General features: G+C 40.1%; 1 protein-coding gene across 1 annotated transcript in view; it reads left to right on the top strand.

Moving 5' to 3' along the window:
• The window catches only part of thsd7aa (thrombospondin, type I, domain containing 7Aa), a 182,518-nt gene that overhangs the window by 135,709 nt on the left and 34,573 nt on the right, over positions 1-12,236 (top strand). Inside the window, exons 12-17 of the mRNA XM_024798247.2 lie at positions 2,899-3,093; positions 3,246-3,512; positions 6,014-6,192; positions 6,317-6,322; positions 6,495-6,628; positions 9,013-9,166. Of these exons, the coding sequence (XP_024654015.2) occupies positions 2,899-3,093; positions 3,246-3,512; positions 6,014-6,192; positions 6,317-6,322; positions 6,495-6,628; positions 9,013-9,166 (935 nt within the window). The remainder of the gene's footprint in view (positions 1-2,898; positions 3,094-3,245; positions 3,513-6,013; positions 6,193-6,316; positions 6,323-6,494; positions 6,629-9,012; positions 9,167-12,236) is intronic.

Below are 12,236 nucleotides of genomic sequence, written 5' to 3'. Positions count from 1 at the left end.
TTAAACTTTTATTGTACTGTATTTTTCAGACCATAAGGCGCATCGGATTATAAGGCGCACTAAGCGAAACAAAACAGTCAAATAAGTCACACTTTACTCAACTCATTCTTCTTGCTTCCTCCACTTCCATACCATTGATTCATTAATGTTGAATTCTCTGGCTGCTGCTCTATTCCCATGTTGTTGCAGTATATTAATGACTAACCTCGTATTGTGGATGGATTATCTCAGTTGTTCTCCTGACTGAAGTTTGGTCTGTTTACAGCATCCTGCCATGCAATTGCATTTGTCCCTAACCATTGGGAACCCTCATGTTATCCAGTGGAAAAAAGTTAGCATTCATCCTCCAGTGTTGGCTAGCGACACATAGCTGTGTCGCTAGCCAACACATAGCACATCATTATATACCAGCTAGCCCAACTTCAGTAACCCTGCAAACGTCACTGCTGTTTAGTTTTCTGTCTTCATTTATATTGGAAGTGATAGCAGAGCTGTACGTTTGAATTTTTTCAGAAATCTCTCAGTCAAACATGCTATATCATGTTTAGGTGGAAGCTAGGGAGCTAACGTCCTGCTAACTTCTAATTCCGTTAAATTTAATAAATTCTGTTTTCATGGATGCCTAGATGTTAAACTTAATTGTTACACCTGGTAAAGCAGCAATGATGATCATTTTATTAAAGATGAAAGAATTTAGACAGTTTTTAACTCTCAGTGATGCTGCAGTGTTCGTTTGACTTTGGGACCTGAAGAGACGGAGTTTAGGACCCAGATTACTCCGCGAGGCTCCTGATCACTGTAGCCATTATGCTCTGAAAATCCATCAAGTGGTGCGGCTTCTTAGCTTACCAAAGTCGTATTAAAACATTTTTTGACAGATTTTTAAGTGCTGTGTACCACATAAAATCAGTTCGAGATCAGTAAGCACAACCAGAATTCATACATAAGGTGCACTGTTGATTTTTGAGGAAATTAAAGGATTTTAAGTGTGCCTTAGAGTGTGGAAAGTACGGTAGTTAGTAATTATCATTTTATAGTAGTGTGTATTCAAATATGGGAATTTTTAAGAGAGCTTGAATTTTTTTTTGTATTTTAGCCAATACTTAGAATTGGCAGGCACTAAAAAAGGAAAAAAAGAGTTCATCCACCTGATTACCTCCACCTAAGCCTCAGCCTCCTTGGCACTGCCCCTCAGACACCACACCCCTGCCACAAGGCCATTGCCAGTTTCCGGTTATCTTCACCCCGATCCTTGGGAGGTACCTGTAATGGTATACTCTGGCTCTCTTCCACAGCGTGTCTTTTGTCCTGTCTCCCCAACCAGTCATGGTAGATGGCCCCGCCCCTCCCTGAGCCTGGTTCTGCTGGAGGTTTCTTCCTGTTAAAAGGGAGTTTTTCCTTCCCACTGTTGCCAAAGTATTTGCTCATAGTGGGTCATATGATTGTTGGGTTTTTCTCTGTATGTATTATTTTATTGTAGGACTGTGCCTTGATGCAAATGATGTTGTGATTTGAGGCTGTATAAATAAAACTGAACTGAATTTAATTAAATTGATTAGTACAATACTACCCTTTTACTGTGCACCCTTTCACTTACATAAGGCATAACCACGTTGTGGATATTAAACAGAAGTAAACAGAGATAACCTTAAATAGGGACAATTTGAAAAAAAAAAGTTCTGCTATCAAATCATGCCCATCTATATTTTTCTGTGACAGCTGGAAAGATAGTATATTGGGGTAGGTTTAAAAAGATTTTAGTTTGAATAAAACGATATTATTTCATAAAATCCTGAATCGATTTTTAAATATAAATGTATTTTGCCAGAAATGCCAGAATCTCAGGTTAAAGCTCACAAAACTGTGTCAACAACCACCAAACAGCTAAAACAGCAAATGATTAAAGAGCAGGTAAACGGATTCTGCACAAAGATGTAAACACAAAGCGTGGATCGTTCTCCCGACGGCACGTACACAGAAATGCCATCAGGTGCTGAAAGCAGACGTCTCATAGATTCTGAAGCTGCAGGTTTCATCACTCTGACCAAAATTCACTGAACCAGCAGCAAACGAAGATCCAAACTACGCTTCACGTTTGAGAAACATTGTCATAAATTACCTCTGACTTTGGCTTTTACTTCCTGCACAGCTCTCTCTCAGTGTACTCAGCGACCAGTTTACCATCAAAATTTCTGTTTTCTGCATTATTTGCTTGCTTCTTACACACCGGTCTACCGTTTTGTACAGCACCGTCGCCCGCAGTTTCTTGGTTGTTGTGGGGGGTTTTTTCAAAAATGACCTTGGACAAGAAAAGCCTCATTTCTGCTGTTCAGTACTGAAAAAAACTTTACAAATGATGCTAAATTGCAAAATGCTTAGCTGTGTCTCTAATCAGACCTCTATAACTTTGCTCTGCTTCACTTCAGCAGCATCAGGTAATGTTCATATGTTGATATTGTTCATGGTTTTCTTCCCTTTTTCTATCTACTGAAGATTATCTGCTATAAAACGCCAGGCTAGGAAAGTCTTCTTCATGTTGTTCTGAGTTTTATCCTCACTTACTTTGACACAGAGGCCTCTGATGTGATGCTCACACCTCTGATGAAGTCTCACAAGTGTCAGCGTTGTTTTTACACATAGATATAAAAACATGGACATGTACTGATAAATGATCAGAATTATAATATTTCTGACTGACTGAGTCAAAATTGAACTGAATCTAATCAGTTACAGAAATCGAAATTGATACCCAACCCTGATAGTCTATATAGTACTCTAAATCTGATAATCAAATCCATTAGTGATTAGTTCACATTATCGGTTATACAAATGGTGTGCTATTACAAAAACAAAAGTCCATTTTTGCAGAACTCCATTCCTTTTTTTCCCCTTCTTTAGCTGTTTCATGCCGAAAGCAGGATGGTGGACAAGCAGACATTGAAGCTTGTCTTAAGTTTGCTAGCTCCATGCCATCTCTCACCCAACCCTGTCAGGTGCCCTGCCAGGAAGACTGTCAACTCAGCAGCTGGTCCAAGTTTTCTTCCTGTACAGCAGATTGTGTGGGTGTCAGAACCCGCAAAAGGATGCTAGTAGGTGAGTCGCCGACTTCCAGAAACTTTAGTGTTAGTTCAGCAGATGTAAAAACATATTGTTACTTTTCTGTGTGTGAAGGTCACCACATTGAACCCTTCACTAGTGGAAAATTCTTATAGATGATAACCGTTTATCTTTTGCTGTTTCTGCAGGGAGAAGTAGAAAGCATGACCAGTGTAAAAACAACCAGCTGTATCCCCTAAGTGAGACCCAGTACTGCCCATGTAATAAATACAATGCCCAGCCTGTAGGCAACTGGTCGGACTGTATCCTATCCGAGGGTGGTCGCATGGAGGGTCAGCTTGGCATGAAGATACAAGGTGACATCAAAGAGTGTGGCCAAGGGTACCGCTACCAAGCCATGGTGTGCTATGACCAAGACAACAGGATAGTGGAGACTTCTCGATGCAACAGCCACGGTGAGTTTTCTGTGACTGAATAACTAAATCTGATCCCAAGGCGTCACATTAACACCGTTCCCCGCAGAGCAGGGGTCTCAAACTTAAATGAGCTGTGGGCCACTGCTAACACTGTCATCTCTTTGGAGTGCCACTTTAGTGTTCAAGTAGTACAAAAAACTAACCAAACAAACAAGAAAACACCCACAAATATTTCTGAAAATGTAGATTTTTTTTTAATTTCAAATATTATATAACAAGACAAAACTGCAAATGTGAACACAGTTTTTTTCCCTCCCTCTTAACAAACTGAAGCCTTTCATTGAACTACCAAATAAACACATTGGCCAGACACGTAACAGCACTTCTGCTATCATTTTATTGGTATTTAACAAAATAAAATGACAACTGAATGCTACTATCCACCTGTGCCTTAGAAATATGTGCAAAACATCACTGAATTGAAATGGATTTCACAGCTCTGGGGAAGAAGCTGTGTCTCAGTCTGGTATGTTCGTATAACGCTTTCCAGAAGGAAGCAGTATAAACAGTCCATTGCCAGTGTCAGTGGGGTCTGCAGCAATATGTCTGTCCCTTTCTTGGATCTGTCCAGCATACACTGAGTCCAGATGTGGAAGTGGACTTCCCACAATCCCTTGTGCTGTTTTCACCTCTGCTGCCGTCTCTACTTGACAGGGTTACAGCTAAATGTTAGCTGCAAGATATATATGTTTGCATCTGCTGATTATTCTAAAGACAATGTGATTAAGTGTTCAATCAGTGAAACTGTGTAAATTGTCTTGGTTGTCATATAGACAGCCTATGTTACTGATTTGCATGCTTATGTGACCTCTGTGTAGTGTCTTCTCTGGTCTGCATTCACAACAAAAAGGCAACAGGTTAGAATGCTTTCATTTATTGTCGTGGGCAGTCAGCGTAAAGACCTCGCAGGAATCCTCCATTATTCTGAGGATTACATTTACACTTGCAGTGTGATCATATAGTGGTAAAATTATATAAACGAAATAGAAGAACCTCAACACAATTAATCTGCATCTTAAATTTCCCAAATGAAAGGAACACAGAAATATATTTCAGACCTGTACATAAAACAATGAGTATTCTCTAAACAGTGTGGCACAGTCACATTCCTGCATTCACAACAAAAAGGCAACCAGTTAGGATGCTTTCATTTATTGTCGTGGGCAGTCAGCGTAAAGACCTAAATGGAAAAGCAACAACAGCGTTAGCTAACTATGCTCCCGTGTTTTTTTCTCTCTCTTCCCAATAAAGAAATCTCACATAAATGTGCATCAATTCAACATAAGGACTGGAGAAATTACCCACAACAAATGATGTTTAAACAACAAAAATAATCGGGTCAGATTGTATTACTGTTACAACCTGCGATATGATTTTTCTTCCCCACGACATTTGCGCATTCCTTACTTTGCAGGAATCCTCCATTATTCTGAGGATTACCCAGAATCCCTTGCCCTTTGTGAATGTTGCAGGGTGACCTTTACAACAGTAAGTGGTGCCAATGTCCCATTTAGCGGGATTTAACGTCAACTCTATTTGACTATGTTACACTTACCTCACACAGTACTCTGCAATGAGAGTACTAACCGGTACCAGAAAGAGAAAGAAAGACTATATGTCTCCCATATTGGCTCCTATTCTTTAAATCCAGAGTAAATTTTAAAATGCTTCTCTCCAAATAGAAGGTCTTGAATAATCAGGCCAAGACCTCAAAGTGGCATATCACCCTAATAGAGCACTTAGTTTGAAATGGAGAGACCATACCTTATTGGAAAAGATAGAGAAAAGTAACCATCACAACACAACTTCACTACAACCTCGAAAGTACCTTGTTCTGACTTTATTAGATAGTGAAGTGAAGCAGGCAGCCAAAGCCATACGGCAAATGGCCACCTGCTCATCCCGGTGAGCTAAGCCACCACTATGAAAATACTATGTTTAACCTAAGTTTTTGCACACACATTTAAACACGTGCATAGAGAAGCTGTCGATTTACCAATCAATCTACGTTTCTTCCTCACCCATGGTCACAAAAGAATAGGCTTTAAATACAAGTGACGGATTAGTTTCCTTGAAAAAAAAATCAAGTTAAGGCGATTCGGTCATCTGACCAGGATGACTCCTGGATCACTTCCAGTTGAGGTGTTTCAGACATGTCTTACCAGGAGGAGTCCCTGCTCATTAGTCCATCAGATGGATGGACCATTTTTCACAAACATATATCTTGAAAATGATTGGATATGTGAAACAAAAATTTTACAGCAATTTAATACGTCCAAACTTTGGACCATAAGATTTTTGTGCAAACCAGAGATGGTCGAGCAGAAGGCCCACAATAATTTGAGACTGAATGACCTGTATGTCAAATAATAAAAACAGACCATTAAAATCTATTTTGCCATACACCTTCCTAAAACTGTGTACAGCCAAGATGCTGTCAAATATCTTGCTCTACTTTTTTGTTATGTGACTGGTTACAGGGTATATCGAGGAAGCCTGCATCATTCCTTGTCCATCTGACTGCAAACTAAGTGAGTGGTCCAACTGGTCTCGCTGTAGCAAATCATGTGGCAGTGGGGTCAAAGTTCGCTCTAAATGGCTCCGAGAAAAACCATACAATGGTGGCAGACCTTGCCCTAAATTGGACCATGTCAACCAGGTGAGAGAGGGCTCACTTAAAGTGTTATATTCTAGCTTTATACCTATTTTTTTGGATAATAACTTAAACAATGCTGTTTTCTGTGGTTTCCTTGTCTTCTTTTACAAATGGATTCCACTTACAGGCTCAAGTAAGTAGGCTGCTGCTTTTTGTAATTATTTCATAAAGTTAGTTTTGGTATTTAGTTTTATTATAATGTATGATTTTCAAACTTAAGCAAAACTGAGTGGAAGGATTTAAATTTCCTCTTTGACATCATGCATCTGTGCCTGTAGGGTAACTGGTGTTTTTATGTGCATCAGGTCTATGAGGTGGTGCCTTGCCTCAGTGACTGTGGGCAGTATGTGTGGGTGGCAGAGCCTTGGAGTGTGTGGAAAGTCAGCAATGTGGACCTGAATGACAACTGTGGTGAAGGTGTTCAAACCCGAAACGTCAAGTAAGATGAACAGATTCATGTGTCAGTGTCTCTGAGCTTTAAACAGGTGATATTCTTCCTTTTGGAGGAAAAACAGAGCTGAGTGTTTGCTTGTGCTGAATTGTTAAAAAGTGATCAAAAATTAAAATAGTAGTGCATGATGTTATAACCAATATATACACTATATTGCCAAAAGTATTCACTGACCCGTCCAAATCATTGAATAGAATAGAAATATCCTTTGTTGTCCCTCTTTGGGGAAATTCAGGTGTTCCATCAGCAAAGTGACAGGCAGATGGAGCATGCAGATTCACACAAAAGTAACGAAAGTAAAAAAAAAGAAGAAAAGAAATAAGAGACTGTGAGGGCAAATTTACAACATCCAAAAAAAAAGATTACCATACAGTTAGTAAAAATAGCATACTCAAATTCAAAGAAATGTGAAAGTGAGTAAGATAATCCTTTTAAAAATATACAAAAAGTGCTATATATTTGTGCTTTAAAAAACCTGACAAACTGTTTACAGAAAATGGGAAATGTGTACAAATAACAGCAGGGATGTGAACAACCCTTGTTGGGAACAATCACTGCTCCCAACAACGTTGTTAAGTGATGACGTGACGAATCCTACTTCCGGGCCTAAAGTAGTCTGTGTTTAATATGGCTTTTGTGTTGTTAACATGTTTAATGTTATGTATTTTCTTCTATTTAATCTCAAAAAGCTCCTAAAACAGTCAGTGATCACTGTTGACCTCCCTCGGCTTTTATTACCACTAATCATTTATTTAAGCTCAGTTTTTAAAACCTTAGGATGTAACTACAGCTCAGCCCATGCAGCAGTATATGAATGACTAACCTCGTATTGTGGATGGATTATCTCAGTTGTTCTCCTGGCTGAAGTTTGGTCCTTTTACAGCATCCTGCCATGCGATTACATTTGTTCCTGACCACCGAGAACACTCACGTTAACTTTTATCCAGTGGGAAAAAAAGTTAGCTTGTTTATATTATGCTAACATAGCTGTGTCGCTAGCGGTCACGTAGCACATCATTATATACCAGCTAGCCAAACTTCAGTAACCCTACAAACGTCACTGCTGTTTAGTTTTCTGTCTTCATTTATGTTGGACGTGATAACAGAGCTGTACATTTGAATTTGTTTCCAAAACCCCGCAGTCAGGACATGCTATATTGTATTTAGATAGAAGCTAGCGAGCTAACTTCCTGCTAACTTCTAACTCCGTTAAATGTCATAAACTCCGTTTTCATGGATGCCTGGATGTTAAACTCAATTGTTACACCTGGTAGAGCAGAACGCTGATCATTTTGAAAGACTTTAGACAGTTTTTCAACTCTCAGTAATGCCATAGTGATCGTTTGATATATGGACCTGCAGCGGAGTTTAGGCCCAGACACGGCTAGTGACGTCAGACTTAATGACCGGATTATGTTTGTTGGGAGCAGTGATGCTCATAAAGCTGTAAACATGGTAACATGAGACGGTGTTGTAACATTGTAAACATTGTACATGAAAGTTGTATTCGATCAGATTGTCCGATTATCTTAGCAGCAATGTGATGGCTGAGGGATAAAAGCTTTTCCTAAGTCTGTCTTTATGGATCTTAATCATCTGGCTAAAAGTAGACTTTGAAACAGGTCATGATCAGGGAGTGATGGGTGTTGAGGGATTTTCTTAATGTTCCTGAGTGTGGGAGTTGTGCAGTTCTTTAAATGAGGGGAGTGGACAGCTCACTATCCGCTGGGCGACCCGTATAACCCTGCAGTGGTTTCTCTTCTGTGCTACTGTGCAGCTGGAGAAGGATACCAGGATACTTTCTACTGTGCAGTGATAGTAGGACACAAACAGTTTCTCAGGGATGTTATTCTTTCTGAGAACCCTCAGAAAGTAGAGTCTCTTGTGGGCTTTCTTCACTACCTCAGCGGTGTGCGTTCCCTTGATCGGGTCTGGCCTGATCATTTCACACATAATGTGCTGATGGAATTTAGAAAGCACAGATTTTAAATCCACATGATTAAAATCCCCAGTGGGGACTGGCCTTCATGTCCATTATCAGTGTCTGACCTCACAAATGTGCTTCTTGAAGAGTAGTCAAAAATCCCCATCATATGGAAAGTCTTCCCAGAAGAGTTGAAGCTGTTATAGCTTAGAGGATGGGTCGACATCATGTTAAACCATTTTCATTAAAAAATATATTTTTAGCAATATAGAGTACATCTGGTTTAATATCCAGATATTTAGCTTTACAAAGACTTTACAAAGACCACATGTATTCATGTTTATTAACAGCTTTCTTTCAAGAAGACTGTAAAAAATAGGCTCAAATATTCGAGTGTTGTTGAAGGAATGCTGTGAAACTAACTTTTGCTTCAACTTTTTGTGACCAGGTGCATGCTGAACACTATAGACGGGCCCTCTGAACAGGTGGAGGACTATTTGTGTGACCCAGAGGAAATGCCTTTAGGGGCCCGCAAGAGCCACCTGCCCTGCCCGGAAGACTGTGTGTTGTCAGACTGGGGAGCTTGGAGCCCATGTCCACTGGTAAGGATGGAATGAAGTTGCCAGTCTTTTTTTTTCTTTCTAAATCTTACATTGTTTCTGACATGTTGCCTTTATTATATAGTGGATAGTTGAAACCAGAGTTAAAGTAGTGGTTCTGAATTCAGAGATCTAGTGAAGGTAATAGTAATAGAGGAACCCCGCCTGTGTCAACTAAACCCGCTCTTCGTGCTAAAAAGGCACTCTGTGAATAAGTACATATGTTTGTTGATGGGTAAATGTGTCTTGTGGTGTAAAGGCAGTTTAAGAAAGATAAGTATGCTGCATAAAGGGAATTCTAATTTCCCATATGTGTAAATAGATTGGACCCAGCAACTTCAGAGTTTTAAGACTTCTCAGCCAATCAGATTGTCTCGTATTTCTTTATGGCTATTGTGTAATGAAGTTAAAAACCATTACACTGGATACAGTAGTGATATAGTTTAAAGCCTTCCCCTGCTTTGTAGCATCATTTTCAGATTCTCAGTGAGTTATTTTAACTACCAGATGAAAGTCAACGATTATTGACCCAAATTGTTTATAATCTAACAAGTTACTAGAATTAACTGATGAGACTGGTAATACAAATGTTCCCAAACTTTGCACAAAAATGAAAAAGAAATTTAAATGAAAAATAACTGGATTAACTCTCTTATTTCTAAGTCATCATAGGTGGTAATCTTAACCCTATATTTTGAACAAGGACAAAATTTCACTCATTATTACAGTCCATAATGGGATATATAGTATGTAGCTCCAATTAATTTACCAATAGGAGAGAAGATGAAAATCTGGCAGCCAATGGTGGGAAAAAGTAAAAGCGCAGCACCAACATGAGGAGCTAAACAAGGTGGAAATTAAGATGCTTCTAAACCAGCCGAGACATATGTTCTCACCAGCATGTCCTGGGTTAGAATAGGGTTTGCTTCCAGCTGGACGTGTCCAGCACATCTCACCTAGATGATGCTCAAAAGGTCAGATGCACGAAGGACCTGAATTGGCTCCTTTTGATAAGGAGCATGACCAAGCTCTAACCCTACTTCTATAGGAGAGCCAAGACACCCTTCAGAGGAAGCTAATGTCAACTGTTTGTATTTGTGATCTCATTTTTTAGTCACTACCCAGAGCTTGTGGTCATAGGTGAGGGTAGGAAAATATATTGCCCAGTAAATCAAAAACTTCTCTTTCATACTCAATGCTCATGCTACAGCAGCAGCATTACTGCATATGTTGCACAAATCCATCTGTCAGTCTCCTTCATCATTTTCCCTCTTTAGTGAATAAGACTCTGAGACAAACTGATGTATTTGGGGCAATGATTCAGCCCCACCCCAGGGTAGACACTTTAACTTTTCCCAGATGAAAACAGGATTCAGACTTGGAGTTGCTAATTCTTATCTCAGCCAATTTATACAAATAACTGCATGATGACGCCAACAGAAGCAGCTCACATCTCCACCCAAAAGTCCAAGAAATGCATGATATGATTACAGAATCAATCATTAGCCTGCAACCAAGTGTGTCCTAGTGCCAAATGCACTTATGAAAACTCTCATGCTTATTATAGACAACCTGTGAACAACAAAGAAGTCCAGTTACAGCGGGCCGCTCAGGTTTAGGTCAGGTAGGATGTGTCTGTGAAGGTTCTGAGTCATCCAGGTCGTCGTAGTCTAAGGAGCTTGGAAAGAAAAGCGTCCGGACTTCTTTAAGTTACTTGAAGACGTTTCACCTCTCATCCGAGAAGCTTCTTCAGTTCTAAGGTCAAATGGTGGAGAGTCCCAGATTTAAACCCAGTGGGAGTTTCCCCCCAAAGAGGGACAAAAGACCCCCTGATGATCCTCTAATCACATGAGCCAAGGTGGGAAAAACGGGTGTGGGTCACAATCAGCCCCGGTTTTGGGTGAGCTCATTGTGAAACCTGGCCGCACCTTATCATGTGATTTCGAAATCACATGGTAGGGTGGGGCATGGTTTCACAATGAGCTCATCCTTTAAGTTCAAGCAACTTAAAGAAGTCCAGATGCTTTTCTTTCCGAGCTCCTTAGACGTCAGGTAGGATGTTGCTCCCGATCACACTCCACCAGCCTTCACTGTCATTGCTCACATGAATGCTGAGGTCCCCAAGGACAATAAATCTGGGGGACCTTCCAGCTATCAGCCAGGCACTCCCAGAAGGCTGTGTACTCTGAGCTGATGCTTGGGGCACAGGGAAAAACAACAGTGAGGACCTGTTCTCTTACCCCAAGGTGCATGGAAACATCCAGCTGAGAAAACTACCAGCAAAGAGAAGTATACCTACCCTAGTTCACTACTTCTTACTGAATGCAACTCCAAAGTGGAATAAAGATTAGCCCGTCTCCAGGATACTGCATCCAGAATTGAGCTGTGTGTTGAGCTGAGCCGAAATATATCTAGCTGGTATTGCTCAGTGTCACATATTTGTTTGTATGTTAATTAATTCAATTCACTTTTATTTATATACTGCTAACAACAATCGTGTCAACACACTTTATATAGTGAGACCCTTCATTATTTAAGAGAGAACCGCAATGACCAATCGCCAAGTGCTTACTCTATGTGCAAGCACTTGGCAATTGGTGGGAAGTAAGCGCTCCTTTTCAACAGGAGCTCTCTGTCAGGACCAGACTCATGGAGGGGCAGTAATCTGCAGTGACCAACTGAGGGTCAAGGGAAAAGAAGGGACAAAAGGTGAGGACAGATAGACCGCTAATAACAAACAGGACAAGACAGTTAACAATGTGCAAAAGTGCCATATAAACAAGTCAGGACTGAAAAGAAGAAAGAATGAAAGTCCAACACCAATCTAGACTTAGAGCAACATAACAAAGGGATTTTTGTTATGTTGCTCTTATTTACAAACAATCTAAACCTTTTAAAAAAACAACAACAACAGAAAAAAATGAGTCCACAGAAGAGGGACTGGATAGTTAAACCTTGTAGTTCCCATTCTACTTTTGGAAACTCAAGAAACCATAGGTACCATAGGTATGGTAGGAGAATGTGACTGTGGACAGTTGTCTGTCTCTATGCGTACCGCACCTCTTGTGTTAAT

This window comes from Maylandia zebra, linkage group LG22 (assembly GCF_041146795.1).
Source record: "Maylandia zebra isolate NMK-2024a linkage group LG22, Mzebra_GT3a, whole genome shotgun sequence".
NCBI lineage: Eukaryota > Metazoa > Chordata > Actinopteri > Cichliformes > Cichlidae > Maylandia > Maylandia zebra.
This window is presented reverse-complemented; position numbering and strand designations above follow the sequence as displayed.